We start from the raw sequence: 15,127 nt of genomic DNA on the forward strand, positions 1-15,127 counted from the left end.
TCAGGTGATAGTGGAGGGCCACTAGGAGCGTCGCTCCGAAAGCTAGTGTGCTTCCAATTAAACCTGTTGGACTATAACCTGCTGTTGTGTGATTTTTAACTTTGTACACCCCAGTCCAACACCGGTATCTCCAAATCAGGAAAGTACAGGGCATGCTTACCTTTATTAATCAAAATTTCATGTTCTAGCTTTGCCAGACTTTGGTTAGGCCATACTTAAGAGTATTGCATTCAACTCTGGTAGCCACATTACAGAAAGGATCTGGAGGCTTTGGAGAGGGTGCAGAAGAGGTTTACCAGGATGCTACCTGGATTGGAGAGTATGAGCTATAAGGCGAGGCTAGAAAAAACTTGAGTTGTTTTCTGTGGAGCATTGGAGGCTGAGGAGAGTCTTTATAGAAGTATATAAAATTATGAGATGCATAGACTGGTTTGACAGTCATAATCATTTTTCCCCCAAGTTGAAATGTCTAATACTGGAGGGCATGCATTTAAGGTGAGAGGGGGAAAGTTCAAAGCAAATGTGAGGGGCAAGGTTTTTTTTAAAAACACAGTGTGGTGAGAGTTTGGACACGCTGCCAGGGATGGTGATGGATGAAGATATGACAGGTGGATTTAAGGAACTTTTAGATAAGCATATGCTTAAGCAAGGAATGGAGGGATATGGATCAAGGACAGGCACAAGGGATTAATTTACTTTGTCATGTTCAGCACAACATCGTAGGCCAAAAGGCCCATTTCCAGGCTATTTAGTTCTAAGTTTTAACAGTGATGGCTTTCCCTTTCAATTGGTACTTTTGTGAATTGTTCTGATGGACACAAGACAAAGAGCTTTGACAAAATGTGTGTTTTTCAGTAATACTTAAGTTTGCTCAAAGTCCATTAATCTATAATACAGTTTATGAAGAAATACTGAGTCAGAGGAATTGGGTTCAAGTCCAATTCCTGTACTTCAGCATATGATAAAGGCTCACACTGCAGAAGGGATTCAATGAAGAGTCGGATTATACTCGAAACATTAACTCTACTTCATTTTCCACAGGTAGTGCCAGATCTGTTATATTTCTCCAGAATTTTCTATTTTCATTTCAGAATCTATAGTTATTTGGGGGGGGGGGGGGGTGGAATATGGAATTCAGAACACAACAATATCAGTTCAATAGACTATGTGTGATCTTGATTTGTGCATTAGTATGTCGTACTGGGCAACACCGTTTTTCTTGGTCAAATCACCAAACTGATCAGCTCGTCATTTATCTTACTGCTGTTTATGAAATCTCGCCAAATGGCCATTAAATTTGAAATTTGCAGAATTCTATACGGCAAAGCAGTTTGTGAACAAATTTGGTATTTCTTAGAGATATGATAAGGTGATATTTAACGAGCACTGTATACATTACTAATATTTTGCAAGTATTCTCATCTGGAAAGCTCTGAAGAAACACACACTATCAGAGATTTAAAAATGCCTGATCAAGGACACTGTCTTATATGCATCATCTCAACAATCCTGAGGGGAGATTTAGAAAAAAGGCATACCTATTAAGCTTCTTTTAAATTGAAAACTTGAAACTTAGATTTTGGAACAACACTCTTTGCCTCATCGTGCATCTCCATAAAGCAAAGTAACAATTTTGACAAAGAGACAAGAGTTGGAGATTCTTAAATTATAATGTTTTAAATGATTACTACCATTGTATTGCCAACTCTCAGCACTCTGGAATTGAGGAAAGCAGTAGATATTAATTATGCCCTATATGTGACACTTGGATCATTGGAGACATGAAGGAACAGCAGAGTTCATTTTAACAAATAAAAGTTGGCAATGCATCCACTTAGGCTAATATATAATGGTTCCTGAAAAACAGCATCTTATGATCTAACTACCTACTTATGAGAAACTAATAACATTATTCTGCACACAGTGACAGGTATGAAGTATTTCGTCGTGCAGGTCTATAATACAGAATCAATTCTGCTACCTTCCTACTGACAACATATTTGCTCAATATAAATGTTATATCCTTCCTTCAACAGATAGACTTTTCAGACTTGCCAGCCAATTATTGGTAAGAACACCAGATAAAGACTGGAATATATATTAAAAGAACACCATTCAGTAATCATGTTGAAATATGCATTTCAATGGCCACCATTATTCTTGCATGTGAAGGCAAAGGGCTTCAAAGGATTTTTTCTCCCCCCAGTAAAGACTTTTAAAATCCCTGTTAATAAATATCTTGAAAATGTAAATAATTCAGTGGATATGCTGAGTGAAGCTGACTTTGAAGTTTACTCCTCTCCCACCCACCATTGAAAAACAATTTGAAAAAACCTTCTGAAACCCAGTAAATAAAATGAAGAACCTGTTAAGAACTGCAGTGAAGAATTTGGTCTTTACAGATTGCAGCAAGTCTGAGTTGAGGAAGTTCTGACAGATGCAAAATGAACACCTGTTGCAGGTGCATAAACAGCGTAACCGGGCATGGCTGCGAAAACACACAGAAGTAAGGCAATTGAGTCTCTGCTTACAAAATTAAAAAAAAAATCAGATTCACACCATTCTTGTAAATCACTTGCAAAGGTACCAAATGTCCAATGCCACTTCTGAACACATTTCAGCAAGTTGCCATGGGGAGAACACATAACATGCTACAATCCTACATGAACAGAGGAAGCAAATCTTACTTGTAAGATGATGATAAAGAACATTAAAAGCATGTGTGTCATACAATAATTTTATTTTTTATTTGTGTTTAAAAGATAATATGCAAATGTAGCAGGTCCAGTTTACTGGATATGAAAGAAAACAATACCAAGCCTTTATAATAATCTAGTGCATTACTGTCTGCCATTCTCAGCTGAGGTCAAGATATATTTTGCAATGTTTTACCTATTTAAGAAAAGAAAAATCTGCATTATAGAGGAGTTCAAGTAATTAAACTATGAATGTACGAGGTGCCAGCTGTCATACTGTCAACAGCCTGTAGTTATTACATTTATCAGAAGTCACCTGCATGCACTTAATTCCATCACATCCTAAAGGAAGCAATATTTTAGACTGTCCTTATAATACAGCAAATAAATTGGATTGAGAGATTATAAAATAGAAATGTTCCAGAATAACGGAATGCCAATAACAGCATACTCTATTTTGTTTAATTTGCATGCAGTGCAGTGAGCAGTCCATCAGGTTTGACTGGGACAGGTCTGTTCCTCTGAGGGGCTCACACTTAGCTCCAGTCTCTCCAATCTATTGTGTTTAGAAAAAAAAGGTCCAAAATTGTCCGATGAATAATTACCCAGTGCAAAGAAAACACTGGCAATATATATCTAAAAGAAACACAAGTAGATCAGCTGGCTCTTTGACCCTGCTCAGCCATTCCATAGAATTATGTCTGATCTGATTTTAATCTAATCTCTGCATTCCTGCATAACCCTGATTATTGTTCATCCCCATGGTAATCAACAATCTATCTACTTCTGTCTCAAAAAATATTTAAAGACTCTGTACTCTTGTCTTTTGAGGAAGGGAATTCCAAAGACTAAACCCTAAGGGAAAAAAGAGGTTCCTTTCTCTCTATTTAAATAGAGTCCACTCAGGATCCTCTGAAGACGGTTTACTGGACTCAAAACGTACGCCAGCTTGCTTTCCACAAATGCTCCTGAACTTGCTGAGATTTTCCAGCAATTTCTGTTTCTGATTTCAATTAAATCTCATCTAACCCTTCTAAATGTTAGAGGCTACAGGCCTAGTCTGTCTAGCTTCTCCTTGTAAGCAATGTGATCATTCCTGGCATTTGTCTAATAAACCTTTTTTAAACTGCTTCTGATACACTAACATCCTGCTACAAGAATGTGACCAGTCTTCTATTCAGTACTCGAGTTACAGACTCACCAATGCCCTGCAAAAGTGGAACATAACGTCCCTGCTCAAACTCAATTCCCCTTGCAATAAATCATGACATTTTATCATCCTTCCTGATTACTTGCAGTACTAGCATAATAACCTCCTGTGATTCATGCATTGGGACACTAACAATTTTAATACTAACTTTAATATGTATGCTATGAGAGATGTTAAGCTAACTGAATATAGTTATAGCTCCCTGCTTTCTGCCTCCATTCCTTTTTGAAAAATAGCTAATGTAACTCTTCAAAATAAAAGAACCTTCTCCAAACCCAGTGAGCTTTGGAAAACTAAAATGCATAAACTATTTCAGTAGCTACTTCCTTTTAAGACCCTAAGATGAAATCTATCAGCATATTTCAGTTCTCAGAATAACTTGCTTTTACTTTAAACCTGTGAGGGTCAAGAGAGCCCCATGATGGAAACTTATTTTTGTTTGACATCTGCATTAGAATAATTTTGCAACGATCATTCTAGACCAATAAATTTGATATTTTCCTACACATTTTCTTGAAATTCATTTTGCAAGTGCAACGGAGCCAATGATTCTCCATGGAAAGATCATATCCTGATTAGCTTCCCATCACTCAACTGAAACCACCAGAAATGATAATCATAGCTGTATAGGCAGCTTTTCTTCAGTCTAGTTGTTTGTACTTTTCAAGCAAAACACTAGCAGAAAAGTATTATTGAGAATACAATGTGAAAAAAGGGAGACTTCAAAAGATAGACTGACCAACTTTCTCTACATATGCTTGAGGAGGAAATACTAAAATTAGAAAACTAATCGGGTAAGGGATGCAAGCCTGAGAGTATGACAATTTGAGCAGGCCAAATTAAGGGAGCCTATCAGTGCAAACAATTGGTCCAGCTTTAACACTATCACTGCATCTACAGTGTAAACTTAATCCCAACACCTCTGCCTTGTGCTGACGTTTGGCCATACTGTCCAACCAGTGGTTGCTTTACAAATACATTTAAAAAAAATTAACGTGTGGCTCTTCTGAGAATATTTTAAGTTGTTATTCGCTGAGGCCTTCAAGAGAATTCATTAACTACCTGAGAGAGAAAATCTGCAGAGCTATAGGGTAAAAATGGGGAGTATATAATATATATACATATATATAGAATATAAGCTTTTCCACAGAACTGTCAGTCATATCAGGCCAAGTGGCCACCTTCTGTGTTGTCACCATACTATGATTTCTTTCATAATTTCAGAATATTTTCCTGTTATTATCTCAGATTACCCTCTAAAATATTGCTTCAAACTGCAGTTAATGATGGTGATCCATGCAAATCTTAACACAACTCATGCAAGACTGTGCTGGCTTGATGCCCTGTACTTACGGATACATGGCTATGGTAGTCACTTTGACAAAGAAGTCTTTGCTTGGTGTGCCGACACTGTTGCAAGTATAACTTTGAGGTGGTGGCATTTTGTGTTTGTTGCAGAACTCGATGGGAGAAATGCTGTGATCCTGTTTAGCTTCATGCAGATCAGACTTTGCAGCTACAATAATACATGGTGTTTTGCTATCAATGAAATGTTGCTACAAAAATAGAAAAAAATTTATATTAGTTGCAGTGTCAGCTACAACGACAAATTAATATTTAGTAACAATATTCTTGTGATAAGTTTAGAATAGCTTTCAAAGTGAACTGGATTAAGGTTCCAATAATGGTTTTTAAAGGACTTACTTTAGAGAAAGTATAAACATATCTTTTCTCATCATCTGATGATTTGCTCCTTGTCAATGCCATCAGTTACAGTCCTACTTGATTGATGTGTACATGAGCAGTTACCTTTCTATTTTTTTCCTATGAGGAAGTACACATTGCCACAACTCCAACAGGACAGATCAGATACAGAGGGTATAAAATCGCACGTGCAAAATGTACGCTACAACTCAACATATTGTACATTGAAACAGAACCCTATTGGTAATACTTCCATCAAGTTGTTCAAGGGCAAAAATGTAATCATATTTTTAATTGTACATTTGGGTATCAGGCATTGTTGTATTGTTTAGTTGATAAGATAAAATACACATGAAAAAAAGACACTGTGCAACAAACTGGTAAATAAACATATGAAAGCTGATATGCCCTTTCATCTGTCTGGAATCTCTTGAGCAGATCTTCTCAAATAATATGTAATATTAATGAAACTGTCTGCAACCTTAGTCAGGAAACTAGGTTCAGCACAGCAAAATATAGCAAGGTCAGGACTTTTCATCAACAATTTACCCTTGCGTAGCAGTTTTATTGTAGAAAGATACTGCAGTGCTACACAGTTAGATGTCAGATCAGAGGATAGAAATTTGGAGATATTTAGGAAGAAGGTTTCAGACCTCAACACGAGTTACTAAAGGTCCTGCCACCAAGAGGAGGAACTTGGATGCTCCTCAGTCAAAAACTCAAGGACCGAGAAAGGACTGGAGGAGGCAAGAGTAATATAGAGGAAGGCAACCCACCAAGGGATCTACAAGTAAAGATTTTGAACAAATGTGGAAAATGTGACAAATGCAATGTTGGCCATTTCTGCTTTTAAAAACACAGTATCTATTTGCATGATTAAGAGATATTTACACAAATCAAAAGATAACAGAAAAGTTCAAAACTTCTCAAAGTCTGTTGGATGATCATTAAACTTGGCAATTATCATTCACTATTTGAAAAAAAAGTAAAGATTTTGGAGAGAAAATTGTTGTCACAATCATGCAGACGCACAAAATAAAGAGAAACTGAGAGAAAGGCAACACTGTGCAAATCTTTAAACCAGATGCTGCAAATACCTTGAAGATCCTTGTACAATAATCAAATGATTTGGGATTGCTGACATCATATACCAAGCAAACAACATCACAAACGGTATCAGAGGCAGTAATAAATTCGGAGTCAGACAAAACTTCATGTAGCTTTAAAAGGAAAAGAAATACAAACTTAGAGTTGTCTTCATGTTTAAAAGATTGTTAAAACAAAATGCAAGCTTAAAGCACAAACTGGAAAATTTAAAAGAGGAATCTCGCAAAGAATGACATCAACTGTGGTACAACCGTGAATATTAGAATTCTAGAGATATCTAAATGAGAAAATTAATAAACATTGTTTGTGCATTTGTGTTCCCATTTATTGGCATATCTGGTAGACAGTTAAAATCATGTGAATTTAATTACCATATACGACCCTGGATTACAAATGTTGATTATCATGCTTGAAAGATTACATTAGGTCAATCTTTTACTAATTATTTAATGAAGTGCAAAAAATGTTTAAAGCAGTTTGCAGGCTTCAGTCTAAAGAGGAGGTAAGCAAGGCAGCTTCAAAACAGTCAACAAAAAAAATGCAAATAAACAGTGTGAAATACAGTTTGAATCCTACTTCAGTAAGTGAGCAAATAGCATTTAACTAAACACATCAATGTAATGTTGAATTTTTTAACAAAATGAATTTAGTATAATATTCCCACACCTCTGTTGTAATAGCATGACCAGTTTTATTTAAATGTCTTATTTATAATCTGACTGGGATTATATTTTTGTTGAACAGCTAAAGAGAAATGCCATTTGAATTCAAACTAGTTAGCACCATTTCAATAAAATGTAAAATATTTCCTTTGTGCTGAATCAGAACCAACAAACACTATCACAATAGAAAACAGAATTTCCATTTGGAAAATAATTGCTTATTTTAATGCAACCTCATTCAGTTTTCATTACAGAAACAGGTAAAATTACTACTCTGAACAGTTATCTGTGACAATAGCATGTTAATATACAAATTACTAAAAGTGAATGATAATGTACATTGAAATGCACCTCCCTCTTCTCCTGCTATCTTATTCATTCACCAGCCAGAAAATGCAGACCACACTGTAACCACAATACATTAATAACAGCAGTAGCAGCTGCTAGACAGTGCACACGGTGGTGTCCAAATTGATTACTGTGTCTTGGACATGTATACCAAGGAACTGCCCATATTGTCAGATAAATTTCAGTGTTGCGACTATGTGGGACAATTTAAAGATGGATGCAACTAAGACTTGAAATGCAGTCTATAGCCTACAATTGGGACGTTGTCAACACTCATACCCGAGTAAAGTGCACAGGGTTGTTTCTTGACATAACAATTAAAAAGAAAATTCATTCACAGAATGAGGACATAGCAAGCTAGACAAGTATTTATTACCTTTCCTTAATTGCTCAATGGGCAGTTAAGGGGCTATCACATTGCTGTGGGTTGGAGTGACATATAGCTAAACCAGATTTGGATGGCAATTTCCTTCTCTAAAAAAGGTCCTTAGTGAAATAGATGGATTTCTCTGACAATATTTGTGAGACTCTGAATCCAAAAGTTTTACTGAATTCAAATCCACTATCTGCCATGTCAGGATTCAAACCCTGGTCCCCAGAACATTACCTAGGTCTCTGGATTAACAGTCCAGTGAGAAAAGCACTAGGTCGTCACCTCAGTTTTGTTAACCCATCTAATTTATGGTGAGACAGACAGACTAGACTTTATTTTGTTCTATCATCTGGGAAGTGTATTAAAACATTAGTCCAGGATAACTGCTGAAGTCAGAGGGGGACTTGAAACTGATTGAGACGCTGATTTAGTATTACTACTGAACTAAACTGATAAATTCAGTCAGTTCAATTGTTGCTTTTCAGTTTAATAATTCAAAAATACTATTGTGGTGATTACTTAGTGTGATGGAAATTATCCTCAAAAATATACATGCAAAAGTTGTTAAAGTTTCCACCTTTGATTTTTTTCTGGCTATAAAAGAAGCGCTTCTCCAAGGAATTCACCTGACAAAGTAGGTAAAGTATCTTGTAGTAAACAAATAATGTCAATTTAATTGCAACCTACTCCCTTCACAGGAACACTTGTTCAAAAGCTAGTTAACATTAAAACTTACATCATTCTCCTATTTAAAGATTTTAGAGCATTGTATAAATCAAATTTAACAACCTGCATCACAAAACTTCCAAGAAAATAAATGAAACACTACGTGAAAAGTTCAATATTCAATAGATTTAATATTTTCTTCCTAAGATGTTTCCTGTAGGTGTAAACAGAAGTGTGAAGAATTATAACTTTGGATCTAAAGTAAGATAACATGGATCACAGAAGGAAAGAGGTGTGAACATGCTGTGCATTTTGATTATATTCACATAATTACCTACCAGTAAATATTTTTCTTGCCCATACACATAGGTTGTGTTTATGGCATAAAGTGACTTGTGTTCCTCTTTTATCTGTTTTTGTTTCTGTGAAGTGGAACAAAGCAAGTCAGTTAATCACAGATGATGCAAGTTACAACTCATATGAAAAATGGATTTAAATATAAAGAGTGTACTTCACATAATTTAATTGCCTAAATAAGTGAAAAAACCCAATATATACAGGAAGATAAAGTATTGAAATATTTCCTGTTTTATTCCAGTCTAGGGCAGATCCAGAGCATTAAACAAACATTTTGATCCACCTCATTCACCTTAAATTAATGGCACTGAAAAATAACCTCTGTGGTTCCAGATGACACAAGATATATTCTAAATATAAACAGCCAAAACTGATCAGCTTTTTCTCATGTCTTTCAAAGATTCAACTCTGATCTTTATTCAATGTTTTGCACAGTTAAGAGAAAGGAAATTATTCTATAATATTTAATAGCAAGTGGAAGAAATCTTCACGTTTTGTCTGTCTACTATTCATTCACACGCTGTGGACATTTGCTGGTTAGACCAGCATTTATTGCCCATCCCTAATTGAGGTGGTGGTGTTTGACATCTTAAACTATTGCCGTACATGAGGCATAGGTTCACTCACAGTGTTTATTAGGGAGGGAGTGATAGAACCATAATCATCATTCCTTCACTAAGTCAGGATTTTGTTAGTTTGGAGTGACTTGCAGGTGATGGTGTTCCATATATCTGCTGCCCTTGTCCTTCTATGCTGTAGAGGTTATGTAGTAGTGAGCTGAAAATGTGTTGCTGGTTAAAGCACAGCAGGTCAGGCAGCATCCAAGGAACAGGAAATTCGACGTTTTGGGCCAGAGCGCTTCATCAGGAGGTTATGGGCTTAGAAATCAGTAAGAATGTTGCCAATCCACTCCATGATGGACATCCAAGTTCCCATTCAGTGCCCTTGCCACCTTCGGTACATCTCCAAGTGGTGTTCAATATGGCAGAAAACTGATTTATCAGCTGGGGCAGAAATCAGCAGAAACTTGACTTGCCCACATTTGACCTTATGCTATGGAATTTCATGAAGTCCAGAGTAAATGTTGAGGTCTCCAAGGCCAACTGCTTCCCGTTTTCCATTGTACCACCATCTCTGTTGGATTTTCTCTATTGGTGGGACAGTACATACCCAGAGGTGTCAATGTTAGTCTCTGGGATACTGGCTATAAGGTAGGATTCTGTGAGAACGACTTTGTCAGACTGTTGCTTGATTAGTTTGAGGGACGGTTGTAAAACCTTTGGGAGAAATCTCTAGTTGTTAGTATGAGGATTCTTTTGAAAAGCCTGCATGTGCGACTGTCATTTACTGTGCCTTGACTGATGTTGAAAGGTCTATGTGGTACATTCGTTTTGAGGCTTTTTATCTACATACTTCAACATTTTAAAGACTTGAACAATGATGTCTTCTTATTGTGTCATCAAATTCGACCACCAGAAGCGAAATGGAGTTCTGAAGATATTTCTTTACAAATTGAATCTCAAGTCCCTTATAGAAGAGGGTTAAAACCTTTACACTCTAGGACTTTTGTGTAACATCTGTGGCTTTAAAATACTTTCAAGTCAAAGACCTAAAAATCCAACATCAAAACAAAACCCAGACTTTAATAACTTGTCCTCAGATCATTAAAGTGGCAGATGTTGGAAATAAAGATATCACTGGTGCTGCTGTGGCGTCCTTCTGACAATTATATTGAGCAAAGTACAGGAAATCTATAACTCAATGTTCAACTTTGTAAGGTCAATAACTCCTTGAACATTCACGCTGCACCCAAAGTCTCATTCCGGAAAGCACAAAATGTAAAAGAAGTTTAGGGGTGGAGGGTGAGGGATGGAAAGAATTGAATAGGAGATTCAATCTCCATTTCATATTCTACGAGAGGCTACCAATGAATAAAAGTGATATAGCTCTAATGGGTAGAAAATGAATAGAAAGTGACTTCATAATTACTCTTTGATACACCAAAAAATGTTTTAAAAGGTTTATAGCTATTTCAATATAGAGTAGTACAGAAATCTTCATGCTTTCACAAAATCTGCACGATTTGTGTACCATTACATTGAGGCATAGGTGGTAATTTTATCAAAGTACAATGTTACAGAGAAAGATCATATAATTTTAGATGAGTACTTAGTTCTCAATAAATAGTTTTGTAGTGTTATCTTTAATAACTAATAATGCTTTTCCTTTTACTAATACATTATAATACATTAAACTAGACAGTTGTTCAATAATTTGAATTTCAGGACCTGTACATATTAAAATACAAATAAGAGGAGGAATGCAGTACTCTAAAAATTCTGAGGTGCTCACCATTAAATTTCGGCCAAGAAAGCCTTGCAGAATTCCAGTTTTGCCACAGTTTTTCATGCCAATAAGATTACACTGAAACACATTCCTTTGTGTTTGCTTTTTTTGCAGATCTAGTTTTTTATCTCTCGTTACTGCAGGAATATAACGTTTGATTAATAAATCATTTATCAGACACTCAGAGTAAATGCAATCCCACTTTCTTTCCCACCTAACATATGTGTTCCAGGCAATGCTGTATAAAGTGTCTAAATGCTGTAGGAGCACATTTCTGCAGATATTTGAGTCAGTGCAGAGCTCTGAACAGTCATCTAGACTGAAATATCAGCTTGCTCTCTCTCCATGGATACTGCCAGACCTGCTTTGATTTCCAGCATTTTTTGTTTTCTGTCTAAACATTGCAGCAGGAACAGAGATATTAAGGGTCAATATTTGCAGAATCTACCAAATATAGGAAAGTTTGAAAGCTGCAGGAGGTATTTTGGTGTCTCAACATCTGCACCACAGTACTAAATTAATATTTTCTGGGATTGAGTGGTTTAATGAAATTATAAAGTGAATTTGAAGTTCCAATTTCAGTCTCCAAAGCTTTCAATGATGCTGTTTTTGTAATGCTACATAAAGTCCTTGCAAATAGTTATGTAATCAGTTAATGAGTTTAGATTAGAATTTTCTGAAATACATTGTTCACATTTTTATAATGATCATTGTTAGCGGTTTTTGAGAAGATTTCTAGCTCAGGTTGATAATATGGATGTAAGTTAGCTTGCTGAGCTAGAAGGGTTGTTTTCAGAAGGTATGTCACCATGAATAGGTAACATCATCAGTGAGAGTCTCAGGTGAAGTGCTGGTGGTATGCCCTGCCTTACTATTCATAGGTCTTGGTTCTTAAGGTGGGTGATGTCATTTCTGGTTCTGCTTTGCCCAAGGGAAGGTAGATGGGAACTAAATCGATGTGTTTATTGATACAGTTCTGGTTAGAAGGCCAGGCCTCTAGGAATTCTCCTGTGTGTCTTTGTTTCGATGTACCATGATGTGTGCGTTGTTCCAGTCAAAGTGGTGTCCTTCTTTGTCTGTATGTATGGAAACTAGTGATGGTGGGGCGTATCTTTTGGTGGCCTGTTGGTGTTTATCAGTCCTGGTGGCAAGTTTCCTGTTAGTTTATCCAATGCAGTGTTTTTATACAGTTCTTGCATGGTAAATGACGTTAGATTTGCTGGTAGTATCTAACAGATCCTTTGAGTTCATTAGTTGCTGTTTAAGCGTGTTGGTAGGTTTGTGGGCTACCATGATGACAAGGGTATCTGCTTGTTTTGGTTTGTTTCTGAGGAATTGGCTATCTTGCTCGGATAATCGATTGTTCGGTTAATCGATTCAATGCCTTTCCGCTGGGGCTCAGAGTCTTTAAAGTCTGCTCCCTGTTCAGGAGACTGCAGCAGCACATAGTGTGCGAGACCCTGCCCCCAACACCACCCCCCCACCCCCCCAAGCTCTTCCAACACCGTCCCTACACACCAGCACAAAGCGCGCGAGTCACCGCACCCCACCTACCTCCAGAACCCCATCCAACCCTGCCCCCCACCCCCTCAATCCCATCCAACCTCCCCCCACCCACCACTGGTGCTGCCCCAAATTCCCATTCACCCTGCCCGCTCTCCAGGGCAGCCAGAATGTACACCAACAAGTCTGCCTTTGCCTGGCTGCTGCAGCTGCCTTTGTGGGGTCAAGTCTCCAAATAGTGTGTACACATATACACACCCACCTTTTCACTGCAACTTTTCGACAGGTTATCTGGGGAAGCAAGGTGGGGTGGGTTTGAACCCCAGGGAAAGAGTGAGGAGAGGGGGCGAGATGTTAGTCGTTTGGAGACGTTGCCTGTTTAAATCACTAAACAAAAGACGCAATCAATGTTGGAAACATATCTTTGATGTAATGTTTCTATCGGGACCTCTAGATCTCCTTCGGAAAAGTCCGATTTTCGGATAATCGAGGTTTCTCTATATTGGGGCACCCGTTTTTCTCGAAAACGTTGTAAAGGTATTTTTCTTCTGCTGTTTGTAGTTCTTGGGTGCCGCAATGTGATGTAGCTCGTTGAAATAACGTCTTGGTGCAACTCCATTTGTGGGTGTTGGGATGATTGCTTCTGAAGGTAAGTATTTGGTGTGTGTTTGTTGTTTTTCTGTAGACGCTGGTTTGAAGCTCTGTATTTACTGTACTTTTAACTGTCACATCTAGGAATGGGAAGCTGTTGTTGTTCTCCTCTTTTGTGAATTTTATGCCAGTAAGGACATTGTTGATGGTCTCGTATGTTTCTTCCAATTTGTTCCATCTTGTGATGACAAAGGTGTTATCCATGTAGCAGACCCAAACATCACAACCAAATTCTATAACCACATAACCTTACATCAAAGAAACATTGGAAATGACTTCCAGACTACTCAGACCCCTTGTCATCATGGTAGCCCACAAACCTACCAACATGCTTAAACAGCAACTAGTAAACCTAAAAGGATCCATTAGATACTACCAGCAAAACTAATGTCATTTGAAAACAAATCTTCTAGCTCAGCGAGCTAACTTATATCCATATGATCATTGCTTTTCATCAAATGGAAAAATACCTTGAATAAAAGCAAACATTGCATCTCTTTTAAACAGAATCGATTAATAGTACGCAGATTCCATTAGCAGTAATGTTGGAATGGACACACTTCTGATTTCTCAGGGAACAAAGAGCTATAGGAAGCAGGAAATTGAAGCTAGGGTTCAACCAAGATTAGAATGACTGCATTGAATGGCAGAGCAGGGTCGATGGGTTTTAAGGTCTATTGTTCCAGTGGTATGATATTGAGATGTAATAGCAAAGGTTTTTATCATGAGTGTTGGGATCATTAAAACCTTGCTGTGATGATGGGTGGGAAGATTTAATTCATTTCCTCATATACATGTTAATAATAGTAAGTGCAGACATGATTTGTATGACATCCCTCCCATTTAGGAAAGAAAAGTAAGAAAACACATAAATGGCATTTTAATTAAAATGATGTGCTTAACTAAAATAAAAGCAAAATACCACAAAGGCTGGAAATCTGAGGCAAAATCAAAGCTCTGGAAAAACTCAACAGATTTGATAACATCTCAGAGTTAACACTGAGTTCAAAATGACTGCCCTTCAGATCTGGAGAGGTAGATTTGCTTAATCTCATAGTCCCTCATTACAATTTACGTTTATTTTATGTAAACTTAAAATTTATTACAGACCTCTTCAAACTAAATTAGATGGTTATAAATTAATATCTGTTACTGTATGTGAGAAAGAAGAACTTCAATAGCATTCAAAAAACAGTTAAGAATTTGAAATATAAAGTTATGTATTTCAGTGTACAATGCAAAATAATAAATGTAGGAGGGTATCAACAAGGTGGAAATGCCAATGTCTCCACTCTTAATATAAAAACTTTAATTAAACAAACAACAGATGCTATATCAAAACAAAAATGATATGCAAAACAGGCGGTAGTTTAAAAAAATGCTTGAGTTTGTCAAGATCAGCTCAATATTAGAAAAAAACTACATTGTAGACATACGTACTTCAGATTAATAAGTCAAATATAAATTCAAGCCAATATAAAAAAAAATGCACGATGGAGACAAT

At 36.8% G+C, this 15,127-nt stretch overlaps 1 protein-coding gene across 3 annotated transcripts in view; it reads right to left on the reverse strand.

Moving 5' to 3' along the window:
- Positions 1-15,127, reverse strand: part of rhot1a (ras homolog family member T1a) — a 99,303-nt gene that overhangs the window by 13,864 nt on the left and 70,312 nt on the right. For 2 of the 3 annotated variants that reach the window (XM_060844712.1, XM_060844713.1), the window contains exons 15-19: positions 11,476-11,606; positions 9,105-9,188; positions 6,708-6,830; positions 5,260-5,462; positions 2,366-2,488 (exon numbers count right to left, since the gene is read on the reverse strand). In XM_060844712.1, the coding sequence (XP_060700695.1) occupies positions 2,366-2,488; positions 5,260-5,462; positions 6,708-6,830; positions 9,105-9,188; positions 11,476-11,606 (664 nt within the window). The remainder of the gene's footprint in view (positions 1-2,365; positions 2,489-5,259; positions 5,463-6,707; positions 6,831-9,104; positions 9,189-11,475; positions 11,607-15,127) is intronic. The other variant, XM_060844714.1, reaches the window with a different exon arrangement.

Source organism: Hemiscyllium ocellatum, chromosome 25 (genome assembly GCF_020745735.1).
Source record: "Hemiscyllium ocellatum isolate sHemOce1 chromosome 25, sHemOce1.pat.X.cur, whole genome shotgun sequence".
Lineage (NCBI taxonomy): Eukaryota > Metazoa > Chordata > Chondrichthyes > Orectolobiformes > Hemiscylliidae > Hemiscyllium > Hemiscyllium ocellatum.